Here is a 16,119-nt window from a genome sequence, read left to right as displayed (position 1 = left end):
GCTTCAGGATTGACAATCAGCGTAATCAGTTTATGCACTGTAGCCTGTGTTGTAAACGCCACAATATCCTTTTCTGATTTCCATTTTCTTTGTGTGTCTGTGTGTGTCTCAGGTTATGTCACAAAGACTACTGCAATGCCAATATTATTTCTATAGCAGTGGACAAATTTATCTACTTGGCAAAGAAGGAGAGCTATTTTGTTGAGATTTGGGACAAAAAGACAGAGAAGCTTTGCGAACTGATTGACTGTGTGCACCTACTAAAGTGAGTATCGGATCTCCCAGAGAGTCAGCAACATCTCGCGAGTGGCCGAGATAATTAGGACAAATAAATCGGTCTGATTTTCTGAACATCTGGATTCAGTTACAGTATAGCATCAACCTCATGAAATCTTCCTCTCTCTGCTACAAATTCAAAATGGACAGTGATGTATGTATGATGTATGTATGTATGTATCTATCTATCTATCTATCTATCTATCTATCTATCTATCTATCTATCTATCTATCTATCTATCTATCTATCATCTATCTATCATCTATGTATCTATGTATCTATGTATCTATGTATCTATGTATCTATGTATCTATGTATCTATGTATCTATGTATCTATGTATCTATGTATCTATGTATCTATGTATCTATGTATCTATGTATCTATGTATCTATGTATCTATGTATCTATGTATCTATGTATCTATGTATCTATGTATCTATGTATCTATGTATCTATGTGTGGAGATATATATTTACGTACTGTATGTACATAGCATGTGTATATATGGGTGTTATGTAGGTGGTTGGGAGATATATATTTTCTCTAAAAAAGAGAAGGCAACAGAATTTCATTTTTCATGTCAGCTACTGAGCTCACAGTAAAAAAAGTGATAATGAAGTTATCTTATCTTATCATCTGTTATCTTATCTATCTTATCTTATTATCTTACCTTGTATCTTATCATATCTTGTATCTTATCTTATATCATATCTTTTATCATCTTTTAACTTTTATCTTATATCTTATTTTTTATCTTATCTTAAATCTTATCTTTTTATCTTATCTTTTATATCTTATCTCTAAGATAAGATATAAGATATCTTAACTTGAACTGAACTGAACTTCCAAATGGAAGAATGTGATCTGACAGAGTTTTACCACTTAACTTTTTTTTATTAGTTTATCAAAGTATTAAAAAACACAAAGGGGGAAAACCATGAAAAATCCAACACGGTTCAGACATGACGGGCTGTCCTGTTTTTCAGAGCGGAGGTGCCAGAACTGAACACGGAATCCAAACAGAAACTCGTTTACCCGGGAAGAGTGAAGAGCCTCTGCCTTCAGAAAAATACGGCATTGTGGGTAGGCACAGGGGGCGGCCACCTATTACTACTTGATCTGTCCACGCGCCTCCCCATATGGATAATACACGATTTCTGTCGTTCCGTGAGATTCATGATGACAGCCCAACTAGGTAAATAGTGAAACGTATTACAAAAAACCCCACCACTTTTAGCATCAAGAAATTTTTACTCCGTGTTTGATTTGATTTTGGCCTTTACTTTAAATAATAGGAAGAAATATTGTACACTAGCTGATAATCCGATGTTGCCCGGGTATTTATTTATAGGGGGAAAATGTCTGGACCGAACATAATTTCTAATGTTGGATTTTCCACTTGCTAGAGCCGGGATGGTGAACCTATGGCAGGAGGCTTTATAGGAGCCCGGGGAGGGCGAGAAGAGCCTCCCTTGCCCCCTCCAGAGGCTTTAGGAGCTTCCCTGAAGCCTCAGGAGCGCAAAAAAGTTCGGGAACGGACTTCCGGTTTGCTCATAGGGTGGTTTTTAGTCCTCCGGAGGCTTCGGCAAAGTCTCCTGAAGGTCCCTGAAGCCTCCAGAGGGCTTAAACCGGCCCTATTCCTCCGGAGGACCTCGGGGGGGGGGAGGCTGTTTCCTATGGAGCCTGGGGAGGGTGAAAAAAGCATGCAAAAATGGGGGGGGGGCTCTCATGCGTGCATGCGCACTGGGGGGGGTTGCGCGTTGCATTATAGGTGTGGCATGCCCATGCACAACCCCCCTGTGCTCCCCCCCCTTATGACGCGCGAGCCAAAAAAGGTTCGCCATCGCTGTACTAGAGGGAGCCCCCTCGTGGAGTACTGTGAAGCCATTACTATGGCAATTCCACTGCGCTGTACAGTAGAAGCCATTTGAAGGCACAATAGGCTGTATCTTAACAGAACACCCCTCCCAAGGGGTGTTAGGGGTGTCTTACCCCCCGCAGTATTTGTTTCCTGGGAGTAAGTCATCTGTGTACCAAGTTTGGTTGAAATTGCTTGAGGCGTTCCAGAATTATGCTGGAACACACACACACACACAAACACACACACTGTAGGGATGCTGCAACGATGAGTGTGAAAAACAGCCATAAGTCTCTTTTTTCAGTGCTGTTTGTAACTTGGAACGGTTACTAACCGAACTGTTTGTAAGTTGAGGAATACCTGTATTGGAAATGTCAGCCATGAGCAACCAAACTCATCCCTGCAGAGTTTGAGCTAACTACAGATAGTACTCGACTTACAACCATTCGTTTAGTGACAGAAGAGTGAGTAAGGATCTCAGCGGCAGCAGAGGAAAGGCTGTTTCCTATTCAGATGCTAATGGTTTGATGCGTGTTGATAACATGTTCCCAAGTAACATGGTTCAGCCAGGGATTTGGGTAAAGCAGGGGTGTCAAACTCAATTTCATTGAAGGCCACATCAGCTGTATTTGACTTTGGGGGGGGGGGAATGACTGAGTGGTGTGGCTCACTGGGTGGGCGTGGCCAGCTTGACACCACTCACCGGGTGTGGCCAGCTGGGTGGGCATGGCCAGCTTGGCGCCACTCCCCAAACTGCTGGCATGTTTCCTCTTTGCATTGGGGAGACTGGGCCGAAGCGACATGGGCACACCCCACTTTCTGGTGCATGCGCCGAAACGTTTCTTTTTTGACAGGAGAGTTCCATAAAGAATAAAGGATGGTGCTTTAATTTGTTTTTTTCTTTTGATCGAAGGCACTCTCAGGAATGTTGTTCTGGTCTTGGGTTATAGCCATGAAGAGGAGGGTGAAGACGGACACATTAAAGGTACGTGTTAAGTCTGTTCTTCATCTGTTCCCATTTTGCAGCGGGCCACACCACTAGCGCTGGCAAGACGATCTGTAGGATATTGGGGGGGGGGAGAGACTTTTGTCATAGTCGCGGCTGCTTTTGGAAGAAAAATCCATCTGATTCAGTTCCAAGCCGGGAGAAAGGCTCTGGAAAACAAAATGGAGGCTGACTGGAAAGAAGGATTCAGTTTATTGGTGAGCAGAAATAGCATGTAGATCTGGGACAGCTGATAAATTAGGATTTTTATAGTTTACAGCAGGGGTGTCAAACTTGATTTCATCGAGGGCAGCATCAGGGTTGTATTTGACCTTGGAGGGGAGGGCGTGAGGTGGGTGGGCGTGGCCATGGCGTGACACAGGACTCGTATCGGGGGCATCTGTGGTGGCCAAGTGCTAAGGCAGGACTTCCCTGAGATCCTCTCACACTCATTATAACCTTCCTTCCTTCCTTCCTTCCTTCCTTCCATTTTCATTCTCCTTTCTCCTTCCTTCCCCTCTTTCCTTATTTTTCCTTCCTTGCTCTCTTCCTATCTTTGTCTTTCCCTTTCTCCTTTCCTGTCCCTTTGTTAGAAATTCTGTTTATATATAGCACCACAGAGAACAAGCAAAGCACAGTCACCATGTGCTTTACTGCTCAACTATTTTAACTATAACAGGACAACAGGGAACAACTTATAACAGAAGAGCATAGAGCATGTACCATAGATACTGCCATCTACTCACTGAATACTACTGCAGTTGTAAATACTGCCATCTACTCACTGAATACTACTGCAGTTGTTGCATAGAAATATATTCCAACGATGATTTCAAACAGTATTTGTAGGTCCTGGCCTACTTCTCTATTTTGGCTTCTGTTTTTGAAAGACAGCAAATGCAAAAACTGTCAACTGTTTTGTGTTTGTAGCATCTTCGGTGATTATTTTTAAATGATTTTCTTCACAGGGATACCGTCTTCTGTGTCTATCTGGGATGTGAATCTGCCGCATGAAGTGCAAAACTTGAAAAAACATATTGTGATGAGGCAGGCGCTAGCAGAGAAGATGAAGCAGATTTCCTTGGATTAACTTGAAGGAATTTACACTAGATTTACACAAAGCCATGGAAGTTAGTTTCATTGAAGGACGGCGTGAAATACTTGCTAAATGCAACATGACCACTTTGCTTCCTTTAAAATGAAACAAAAATATGAATTATACAGCAGTGTATAATATTCCACACTAAAAGGATAAAAGCGTAGCAGCACAAATCTGGTTTCAGATGCCACTAGGTTTAAATTAATTCCCTTTGGCTACCACGTTTCCCCGAAAACAAGACAGGGTCTTATTTTCTTTTGACCCCTGAAATAAGCACTTGGCCTTATTTTCGGGGACGCTTTATTATTTTTGAGGTGCAGGAAGCGGCGAGCGTGGTTACCTCATGGGGAGGGCTTATTTTTTGGGGAGAGCTTATTTTAGCGCATGCGCTCAAAAGCCCAATTGGGCTTAATATCCGGGGAGGTCTTATTTTTGGGAAAACAGGGTACTTTTCCTATTCTATTTATATCTTTCCATCGGTATTCAATACGTTTAAACTGTTTTAAGTACATTAATTAAAATATAGAAGCTTATTTAAATTCCAGGGAATTAAAGGCATCGTAAGTATAATTTTTGAGAAACACCAAACTCACTATATTTCAAAATAATTTGGATGAAGTTTAAGTTTAATAACATTTATATGCCGCCCAATCCTGTAGGACTTCGGGCGGCTTACAGTACAGAATAAATCAAGAGAAAAAGAGAAAAAAAATAAAATAGAAGGAAAGAAAAGATAGATTTAAAAAACAGCACACCATGCACTCCGTTCTAAATGGGGGTGGACCGTATTTTGGGGTCAACAGCCCCAGGCCTGCCGGAACAGCCAGGTTTTAATGGCTTTCCGGAAGGCCGAGAGAGTGGATGAAAGATAGGATGAAATGATTTTCAGCCCAATGTTTTTCTCTGGCTTTGTTTATCTCATGGTTCCCCCCCTCCTCCCAAAGTTTCTGTCCAAGGGGCTACTGCCGCTTTAAAGATTTAACTTATTAAATTTAATAAAACGTTACACGAATCCCAGGCTTGGGTGGAAGCCAGAAAAAAGGAAGAGAGTTTTAATGAATTGTAGGGAAGGGTTCCACCACAAAACCGCGGAGTACAAAATCGCGCTCGACGAAAGCGCACATTTGACGTCATCACAGCACGACGAAAACATCGCGCTGTGATCGAAAAATGTAAAAATAAAGCGAAAACCTTACCCTAACCCCCCCAAACCTAACCCTAAACCTAACCCTAAACCTAACCCTTAACCTAACCCTAAATCTAACCCTAAACCTAACCGTTAACGTAACGCTAAACCTAACGCTAACCCTTAACCTAACGCTAAACGTAACGCTAACGCTCTAAACCTAACCCTAACCCTTAACCTAACCCTAACCCTAACCCTAAACCTAACCCGTACCTTTATGTGAATCGGCTTGCTTTAATTTTAATTTTATTTCAATTTTTAATTTTTTTTCGGCGCGCTGTGATGACGTCACATGCGCGCTTTCGTCGAGCGCAATTTTGTCCTCCGCGGTTTTGACGGGTCACGGTAGGGAAGTGCTGTGCTTACAGGAGATCTAAAAAATTTCGAAATCAGACGAAGCATTAGTACCACTTTATAATGCCTTGGTAAGGCCACACTTGGAATATTGCACCCAGTTCTGGTCACCACAATACGAAAAAAGATGCTAGGACTTTAGAGAAAGTGCAGAGAAGAGCAACAAAGATGATTAGGTGTCTGGAGGCCAAACTGCGCCATGAACGATTGAGGGAACTGGATATGCTTAGTCAAACAAAAAGAAGAACGAGAGGTGACATGATAACAGTCCTCTAGTATTTGGGAGGCTGTCACAGAGAGGATGGGAGGGGTCATCCTCTTCTCCAAAGCACCGGAAGGCAGGACAAGGAACAATGAGTAGAAACTCATCAAAGAGAGAAGCAACTTGGAGAAACTTCCTAACAGTGAGAACAATCGATCGTTTTAACAACCTGCCTCCGGAAGTTGTGAAAGCTCCAACATTGGACGTTTTTAAAGCACAAACTGGACAGCCAGTCGGTCTAGTGTCTCCTGCTTCAGCAGGGGGTTGGGCTAGAAGACCTCCAGGGTCCCTTCTAATTCTGTTTTTCTGTATCCCTTCCCAATCGTTTTTTCACAGTGGGGAGGACGAATAGGTTCACTCTTGTTATTCAGATGTGAAATTTCACATCTGAAGGCTGCATTCTGCATCCAGCTATAAAGAGAAGAGTCTCTGTGAATTATATTGACTTTGGTATTATCCAGTCGTTTTATAATCAATGTACAAAATCAGGCTGTGTTGTTTTCCCCCCCTAAATATAGACCTTTCCACGTTTGGCGAAAGAAATTAGGATTCTGTGACCCGGCAACTTGAACCCTGGTGGCATGTTACAAGCACGGAGATATCCAGGGGTGGGCTTCAAAAATTTCAGCAACGGGTTCTCTGCCCGAGTGCTGGATGGGCATGGCCATGGTCTAGTCGGTCTCCATGGCAGGAGGGGGGCGTTTTCATCTTCCTCAGACTCTGGAGGGTTTCCTCGAGCCTCTGGGAGGGCAAAAATTGCTTCCTCTAGGCTCCAGACAGGGGTGGGTTTCAACCGGTTCGCGGCGGTCCCTGCGAACCGGTTGGTCGGCGAACCCGGAAGTAAGTAACTTCCAGGAACGGCGAAGGGCCCGCCTGCCCGCCCGTGGTGCTTACCCGGTTTTGACGAGTTCTGCGCTTCCACGCATGCGCAGGACACATACAGCGCCTGCGCTATCCTCCAGGAGCAGCTGGAGCGTCGCGCAGATGCTAGTACGCATGCATGCACCACGCGCGTGCACGAGGACGCCACCGGCCCCGTTCCAACTGAACTGGTTGGAACGGGGTGAGAAACCCACCCCTGGCTCCAGAGGACTTCTGGAGGCCGGAAATGGACCCATTTCCACTCTTCCGGAATTTCTGGGAGGCCCGTTTCCCTCCTCCATTAGGGCCCTGCCAAATGGAGATTAATGGAAGGGCAGTGGAGGGGATGGATGGGCGGGGCCAGCCACGGGTGGGATTTGGAGGTTCTCTAATCAGCCATAATGTTAGCTACGGCTTCTCCGGAACCTGGGCGAACCTGTAGCAACCCAAACCTGGGAATATCCTTTTCTGATTTTCGCTACTGGCAAGCTCTTTTCAACCCAGGTGCTTCTGGAATCAAGGACTGCTTTTTTCCTGAAACAAATTGGAGTTATCAGGAAGAGGAAAGGAAAATGTAAAAGTGCCAACTTCTTTGATTTTAGTGGCACAGCCTGAAGAATAAAGTGTGCCCAACAAGACATTCTAGACATTTAAATCCCCATCTGGAAATATGAAAAAAAAAAAACTTATTTTTTAAATAATGACTCTGTGGTTGCAGATTAATCGCCGTGACACTCTTGGGACAAGTCTTATTTTTCCAGAACTGTTTTGTGTATATGCAAAAATGTAATTTAAAAACATGTGTATATCTTAAAACGTAACCAGCATTTCTTTATCTTAAGCGAAGCAATTCCTTCTGTATATTATTATTTGGGATCTAATCTGTGCAGTTAACAGAGTTTTATTCGCCATTATTTCAAATCAAATAAAGTATTTTGTTACCGATTCAAGCTTGTCAGTAATTTCAGTTCACTGAGATGACATAACGCCTGGATATCTCAACTCTACCAATAAGACATTGATAGGAAGACTATCAATGATTAATAAGACTAAAGGAAAAAGATACTTTTTTTTTACAAGGTAATTAATATATCTTGTAAGTCTCCCAACGTTTTAAGCCAGTGATGGATAACCTTTTCTGGACCGAGTGCCCAAAGCGTGTTCATGCGCCCACAAATGGAAACCCCCAAACACTGGAAGTCTTTAAGAAGATGTTGTATAGCCATTTGTCTGAAGTGGTATAGGGTTTCCTGCCTAGGCAGCGGGTTGGACTAGAAGACCTCCAAGGTCCCTTCCAACTCTGCTATTGTATTGTATTGTAAATGCGTGCATGCAGAAACCCCCAAAATGCAATGCATGTGTGGTCCCCGTGCATGCACCCTGCCCCTGTGCATGCATGCATTCCCCCCATATGCGCCCTACTCCCTTGTGCAAGCACACATGGCCCCCTGCATGACCCCCCCCCATGTGCACGTGCCCCACCGCCTGCACATGTGCGGCAGAGATGTGAAGCCCATCTAGTCTCCCACTAGAGGATGAAAATCACGGCTGCCTTTCCAGAGGAAGCTGCGAAGCAACTGACATCAAAAACATTCGTTGCTCCAGGATGCTGCACTCACTCTCCTTAACAGCCCAGGCAGTCAAGAGTTGTGCTGGAACACACACACACAAACACACACACACCAGGGGTGTCGTCCCGTCCCCCAAGTATTTGTTTCCAGAGGGTAAGTCATCTGTGTACCAAGTTTGGTGGAAATTGCTCGAGGCGCTCCAGAGTTATGCTGGAACATACATACATACATACATACATACATACATACATACATACATACATACATACATACATACATACATTGCCTGAAGGTTTGTGATTAGAAGAAGAATTGGGGGCATCAGCTTTCTAAACTGAATTGTAGAAACCTTGTTTTTCTACTTCTGTTGCAGAATGATGATGATGATGATGATGATGATGATGATGATGATGATGATGATGATGATGATGATGATGATGATGATGATGTGTTGTCCCGATTGTAATTGGAGCCCTTGGAGCAATACCTAAAGGGCTACCTCGCTATTTGGAAATTCTAAATTTATTGGACTTGAACATTCTGATTCTACAAAAAACCACCCTACTTGGAACAGCTTATATCCTCCGACGTTACCTTAACAGTTCCTTGGTCCTTGGTTAGGACTCGAGCTGTTGAACTACCAATCAGCCCTAAAGGCTGTGAATCTCACCAAAGATTAATCATGCAATCATCATCATGATCATCATGATCATCATGATCATCATATATTCAGCTGCTGTAAAAAAAATCACGCAGACTGATTATAAATTGCGGCACAATTCAGTAGCACAAATGATCCATTGGAATTTGTGCAAAAATTATAATATTAAAACAGCAACAAACTGGTGGGAACATCAGCCTGAAAAAGTCACCGAAAATCAGATGGTCAAGATCTTGTGGGATTTCCGTATACAAACCGACAAAATACTGGCGCATAATACACCAGACATCACACTGGTTGAGAAAAATAAGGTCACAATCATAGACATCGCAATACCAGGTGATAGCAGGGTCGCCGAGAAGGAACATGAAAAAATCGCAAAATACCAGGACTTAAAAATCAAAATTCAACGACTATGGCATAAACCAGCAGTGGTAATTCCAGTGGTAATTGGCACACTGGGTGCTATTCGAAAAGCACTGGAATTACATTTAAAAGTTAAAAATTGACAAAATCACCATCAGTCAAATGCAAAAAGCCGCACTGCTTGGATCTGCACGCATATTAAGAAAATACGTTACGACGTCCTAGGCCCCTGGGTGGGGCCCGACTAGTAACCAATGCCAAATCTGGTGAAACAACTGGCCGCTGTGATACAATTGTATAATAATAATAATAATAATAAAAATTGCGCAGACTGATTATAAATTGCGGCACAATTCAGTAGCACAAATGATCCACTGGAATTTGTGCAAAAATTATAATATTAAAACAGCAACAAACTGGTGGGAACATCAGCCTGAAAAAGTCACCGAAAATCAGATGGTCAAGATCTTGTGGGATTTCCGTATACAAACCGACAAAATACTGGTGCATAATACACCAGACATCACACTGGTTGAGAAAAATAAGGTCACAATCATAGACATCGCAATACCAGGTGATAGCAGGGTCGCCGAGAAGGAACATGAAAAAATCGCAAAATACCAGGACTTAAAAATCGAAATTCAACGACTATGGCATAAACCAGCAGTGGTAATTCCAGTGGTAATCGGCACACTGGGTGCTATTCCAAAAGCACTGGAATTACATTTAAAACAGTTAAAAATTGACAAAATCACCATCAGTCAAATGCAAAAAGCCGCACTGCTTAGATCTGCAAGCATATTATGAAAATACGTTACGACGTCCTAAGCCCCTGGGTGGGGCCCGACTAGTAACCAATGCCAAATCCGGCGAAACAACTGGCCACTGTGACACAATTGTATAATAATAATAATAATACAGGATTGATGCACAAAACACAAAAACACACGCAGCAATATTTCTTTTTAGCTGTATATCTCGACCCTGTCCCCAATTGCTGTGTGTGTTTGTGTATGTGTGTGTGTGTGAATATCTGCCCGATGCACTGCAAAATTGAGTCTTTCCAACCTAAATGGGCTGTTTCTATCTTTTTCAAACCAGCCGGTTCTTCTGAAGATAGATAGATAAATTAAATTTTTCTGCAGAGGTGAGCTCGGTAACCTCCTGCTTAAATTTTACCGGCGTTTGCAAAAATTGTGAAATATTTCTGCCCTGAAAGACATGAAATGGAAAAAGCTTTCATCACCCCCCCCCTCTTACGACGATGCCAGGGACCGTCCCTTTATCGCAAACCAGGTTATTAACTATGTTGCTGATGCAAGGCATTTCCCCTAACTTTCCTACAGTACATATATTATTCCACTTTGAATTTTTCGTTTCTGCATTTCTCAGCTAAATTTGTTCCCCAGCTCTGACAGGAGGATGCAGATGTTCTCCTATATTGGATGAGAAGAAAAAATAATAATCTTACTGGTGAAAAAACCAGTCATAAGTTAGTATTTTCAGGGCCGTTGTAACTTTGAACTGTCCCTAAACAAATGGTCGTAAGTCAAGGACTACTTATCAAGGTAAGAAAATTTGGCCTATTTTTTTTTAGAAAAAAAATCAGCTGCTTCTATCTCTGCTTTGTGGAAAAGCAGAGTTTTAAAACCTCTTTTTTTTGCTTCAATAATTGCAGGATAAAAACCCAATTTCTTATCCAACTTTTTTTTCTTTTGCATTCGTGACCTTGGAAGGAATCTGTGCCAGAACTGATTTCCCAAAGAGAGATTTCCATGTGATCTGATGGCTTTTTTTCCCTTGAACAGCTGCTAATCTACTTTATACCACTTTATAAGGCCTTGAGGAAGCCACACTTGGAATACGGCATTCCGTTTTGTTTGCCATGATGTAAAAAAGATGTGGAGACTCTAGAAAGAGTGCAGAGAAGAGCAACAAAGAGGATTAGGGGACTGGAGGCTAAAACATATGAAGAACAGTTGCAGGAACTGGGTATGTCTTGTTTAATAGAAAGAAGGACTAGGGGAGACATGACAGCAGCCTTCCAATATCTCAGGGGTTGCCCCAAAGAAGAGGGAGTCAAACTATTCTCCAAAGCACCTGAGGGCAGGACAAGAAGCAATGGGTGGAAACTAATCAAGGAGGGAAGCAACTTAGAACCGAGGATAAATTTCCTGACAGAACAGTTGATCAATGGAACAACTTGCCTCCAGAAGTTGTGAATGTTTGAACACTGGAAGTTTTAAAGATGATGTTGGATAAGCTTTTGTCTGAAGTGGTGTAGGTTTTCCTGCCTAAGCAGGGGGTTGGACTAGAAGACCTCCAAGATCCCTTCCAATTCTGTCATTCTATTCTATTCTATGCTATTCTATTCTGCAGTAATCCTGGAGGTTTTTAAGAAGACTGAAGACTTAGAACACTGGAAGTTTTTAATAAGATGTTGGATAAGCATTTGTCTGAAGTGGTGTAGGGTCTCCTGCCTAAACGGGGTTGGACTAGAAGACCTCCAAGGTCCCTTCCAACTCTTGTTATTCTATTCAATTCTCTACTGTATTCTATTCTTTTCTATACTAATCCTTAACATTTCTGTCGAATATTTTTTTCCCTCCCTTCGTATGCATTTCTGGCAGCCTGCAGATGCTCCAGCCATTTCAGCTTCCCCAAATTCGTGAATGGGTCAACAAGCTGGGTTTTTTCCCCCCTCCCTAGAAGATGGTGGGATTTCGTGGCTTCATTGAATTCGTAAGAAAACAGAGAGGTTGCTGCAGTTTGCCTGGGCTACAATATACACCCACTAACCATCCTTAAGAAATCTTCCCACATCCAAATCTGAGAATGAAACATTTCCTTCGAGAACGTGTAAGAAGCAATGCGAGTGAGAGATCCGTTGTCAGCCTGATCTCAGTTTTTACAATGTGCAAAATACTTGATTGGATGGCTGACTTATCATCAGTAGTAAGGTTAAAAGAAAATATCCAGTATTGATCTCTCTCTGTCTGTGTGTGTGTCTGTCTTTCTCTCTCCCTCTGTCTGTCACTATCTTTTTTCTCTATTATCTATCTTTCTCTATTATCTGTCTGTATCTCTTTCTGCCTTTATCTGTCTAACATCTAATTATATCATCTATGTCTGTCTTTATCTCTGTCTGTCACCTCTCCCCCCCCTTATCTACCTGACTGCTGTCAGTTAGCTTTTTCTCTATCATCTGTCTGCCTGCCTGTCTGTCCACCTATCTCCTCTATCCTGTATCTATCTGTCTCTCTCTATCCTCTCTTCTCCATCTTTCTTAATTTTTCTTTCTTTCTGTCTTTTTTGCCTTTTTCTCCATTATCTGTCTGCATCTGTATTTATCATCTATGTCTTGTGTTTTTCAACTTTCCATCTTTCTCTACCTCTGTCACTATCTTTTTCTTTATTATCTATCTTTATCATCTACCATTTAATCTCATCTGTCTATATCTGTTTGTCTGTCTCTATCTTTCTCTTTATCCCTGTCTTTTCCTGTCTTATCTGTCTGTCCATCCATAGGCTGCATTACTATTACTATTAGTCTTCTCATCGTTCCTATCACCCATCTCCTCTCACTTATGACTGCAGGACTGTAACTTTGTTGCTTGTATCCTTACGATTTATATTGATATTGTTTCCTGATTGCTAAGCAGGGGGTTGGACTAGAAGACCTCCAAGGTCCCTTCCAACTCTTATTCTGTTCTATTCCCTATGATTATCATTAAGTGTCGTACCTTACGATTCTTGACGAATGTGTCTTGCCTTTTTACGTACAGAGATGCACCAGACAAATTCCTTCTGTATCGTCACACTTGGCCATTCAATTTTATTCTATCCTATCCATCCATATATATATATCTTCTCTCTCTTTTTCTTTAATTATATTTTATTTCTAGGACTCAGTCGTGATCAGGAAACGGGGAGCTTTAAAAAAAAAAAAAAAAAAGCTTAATGAGAACGAATTACGTGGCTCCTCGTGCAATCAGAACTGGAAAGTCTATTGGTTTCAGTAAACGGGGTTTATGTTTTTGCTGATTTTATGGGTCAACTCTCAAGGGTTACTAAATATTGTACCCCCCAGTGCTGCGTGTAAAAAAATAAAAGTTACTTGATTTGACTCTGCGTGAGGACATTGAATAAATTCCAAATAATTTCATATGCCTAAAAACGGAGTATATTATTGCTGAGTTTTTGCATCATTGGTTGATATTGTATATATTAAACACTGCCTTGAAAACCTGTAAGCCACTTGTGGATCCACAGGTGCCCTTGAAAAATATTATTTTAAATAATTCATACTCAAAATCCCCCCCCCCCCCCAAAAATGTGATCGTGGAATACGGATGGCATCTAGTGACAAGTAAGGCAAATGACAACAGGGAACAATATTTAAAGCACACTTCATTTCCAAGGATCGTCGCGAAATGTGGCTTAACAGATTAATAAGAGTTGGAAGGGGCCTTATAGGTCATCTAGCCCAACCCCTCCGCCCAAGGAGGAGATCCTACACCACTTCCAACATAGTTGACTGGAGAATTCTGGGAGTTGAAATGCACAAGTCTTGAAGTTGTCAAGTTTGGGGACTCCTGCTATAAAGCCTTAGTAAGACCACACCTAGAGTACTGCATCCAGTTTTGGTCACCACACTATTAAAAAAGATGTGGAGACTCTAGAAAGAGTGCAGAGAAGAGCAACCAGGATGATGAGGGGACTGGAGGCTAAAACATATGATAAACGGTTGCAGGAACTGGGCTGGTCTAGGGAAGGAACTGGGCTGGTCTAGGGAAGAGAAGGACCAGGGGAGACAGGATAGGAGTCTTCCAATATTTGAGGGGCTGCTACAGAGAGGAGGGGTTCAAGCTGTTTTCCAAAGCACCTGAAGGCCAGACAAGGAGTAATGGATGGAAACTGATCAAGGAGAGATTCCACCTGGAAATAAGGAGGAATTTTCTGACCGTGAGAACAATCAACCCATGGAACAGAAGTTGCCTTCGGAAGTTGTGAGAGCTTCACCCTGGAGGCTTTCAGGAAGAGATTGAACTGTCATCTGCCTGAAATGTCGTAGGGACTCCTGCTTGGGCAAGGGGTTGGACTAGATGACCTACAAGGTCCCTTCCAACTGTTAATCTAATCTAATGCTGTGTTTCCCCGAAAATAGGACGGGATCTCCAAAATAGCGCTTGGCCTTATTTTCGGGGAGGTCTTATCATTTTTGAAGTGCAGGAGACGGCGAGCGTGGTCACCTCGCGGGCTGCTGCTATGTTGCAATATTTTCGGGGAGGTCTCATTTTGGCGCATGCGCTCAACAGCCCAATTGGGCTTATTATCCAGGGAGGTCTTATTTTCGGGGAATGACATTTCGGAATGACATTTTTCACTGGCATCAGATTGTCTATCCCTGGTTGGACAAGTATAGCCCGCCAGGAATTCTGGGAATTGAAATCCATGTAAAGCCGTCACAGTTGCTCGCTTCTACTCCGTCCTTTCCACTGTCATTAAAAACAGATCCCCCCCTTCCATTTTGGTCTTTCTCGCTAACAGCCATGTTTTGTTATAAAGCACCAATTTGGCACATTTGATGTACGTTCCTACGTTTTTAATGAAGCAGAAGGGATGTTTCTGGAAACCGTGATGGACCGAAGTGTGCATCCTACCTATTTTTCTTTCTCAAGCTTTCCAAATAAATAACAAGACATCTAAGTTCTTATTTTTTTTTTACAGATGACCGCAGATGTTGAATTAAAATTCACTGACGACCAGAGGAACACGGTGACTGCTTCGCATTATCAGTTAGAAAGATTAAGGCTCAGAATTTAAATTATGGTCCCATATTTACTTATGGTATCAAGAGCGTGGAATTAAAAGCCGCTGGATTCAATTCAGTCAAAATTCGTACTTAATTTGCAATATGACTGCCCACTAATTTCACTATTCTTATCGTCCAGTCTTCCATAAATTAAAGATTTAATGGAAGGCCCAAGCCGATGCAGGTAATCCTTGACATGCCACCATAATTAAGCCCCAAATTTCTGTTGCTAAGTGAGACAAATGAATTTTGCCCCATTTTACCACCTTTCTTGTCAGAGTTGTTAACTGAATCGGATTTCCCCACTGGTTTTGCTGGTTAGGAGATCGCAAAAGGGCCCCATAATACCCACGTCGTAAATACCAGTCAGTTGCCAAGCATCTCAATTTTGATCACTCAGTTTTTGATGCTGCAGCAGTCGTTAAGTGTGACAGTCACTAAATGAACTGTTGAAAGTTGAGGACTACCTGTATGCCCCAGCCTACAAAAATATGAGGCTCAACATTGTAATCCATTTGGATGGTACCTTAAGGTAAAGGCTCCCCTCACACATATGTGCTAGTCGTTCCTGACTCTAGGGGGCGGTGCTCATCTCCATTTCAAAGCTGAAGAGCCAGCGCTGTCCGAAGACGTCTCTGTGGTCATGTGGCCGCCATGACTCCACATCAAAGGTGCATAGAACGCTGTTCCCTTCCCACCAAAGGTGGTCCCTATTTTTCTACTTGCATTTTTACATGCTTTCCAACTGCTAGGTTGGCAGAAGCTGGGACAAGGAACGGGAGCTCACTCCGTTATGTGATTCGAACAGCCGACCTTTCCGAT

The 16,119-nt window shown here is 42.4% G+C and overlaps 1 protein-coding gene across 1 annotated transcript in view; it reads left to right on the top strand.

Moving 5' to 3' along the window:
- Positions 1-4,938, top strand: part of LRRK2 (leucine rich repeat kinase 2) — an 88,115-nt gene extending 83,177 nt beyond the window's left edge. The window contains exons 48-51 of the mRNA XM_087722336.1: positions 113-265; positions 1,266-1,474; positions 3,051-3,122; positions 4,091-4,938. Coding sequence (XP_087578462.1) covers positions 113-265; positions 1,266-1,474; positions 3,051-3,122; positions 4,091-4,212 — 556 coding nt within the window. The 3' untranslated portion in view covers positions 4,213-4,938. The remainder of the gene's footprint in view (positions 1-112; positions 266-1,265; positions 1,475-3,050; positions 3,123-4,090) is intronic.
- Positions 4,939-16,119: the final 11,181 nt, after the last annotated feature.

Source organism: Thamnophis sirtalis, unplaced genomic scaffold (genome assembly GCF_051295495.1).
Source record: "Thamnophis sirtalis isolate CommonGarterSnake01/CBP01778 unplaced genomic scaffold, rThaSir2_p1.2 scaffold_9, whole genome shotgun sequence".
In the NCBI taxonomy this organism is placed as follows: domain Eukaryota; kingdom Metazoa; phylum Chordata; class Lepidosauria; order Squamata; family Natricidae; genus Thamnophis; species Thamnophis sirtalis.
Note: the sequence above shows the minus strand (reverse complement) of the source record. Positions and strands in the feature narration are given on the sequence as shown.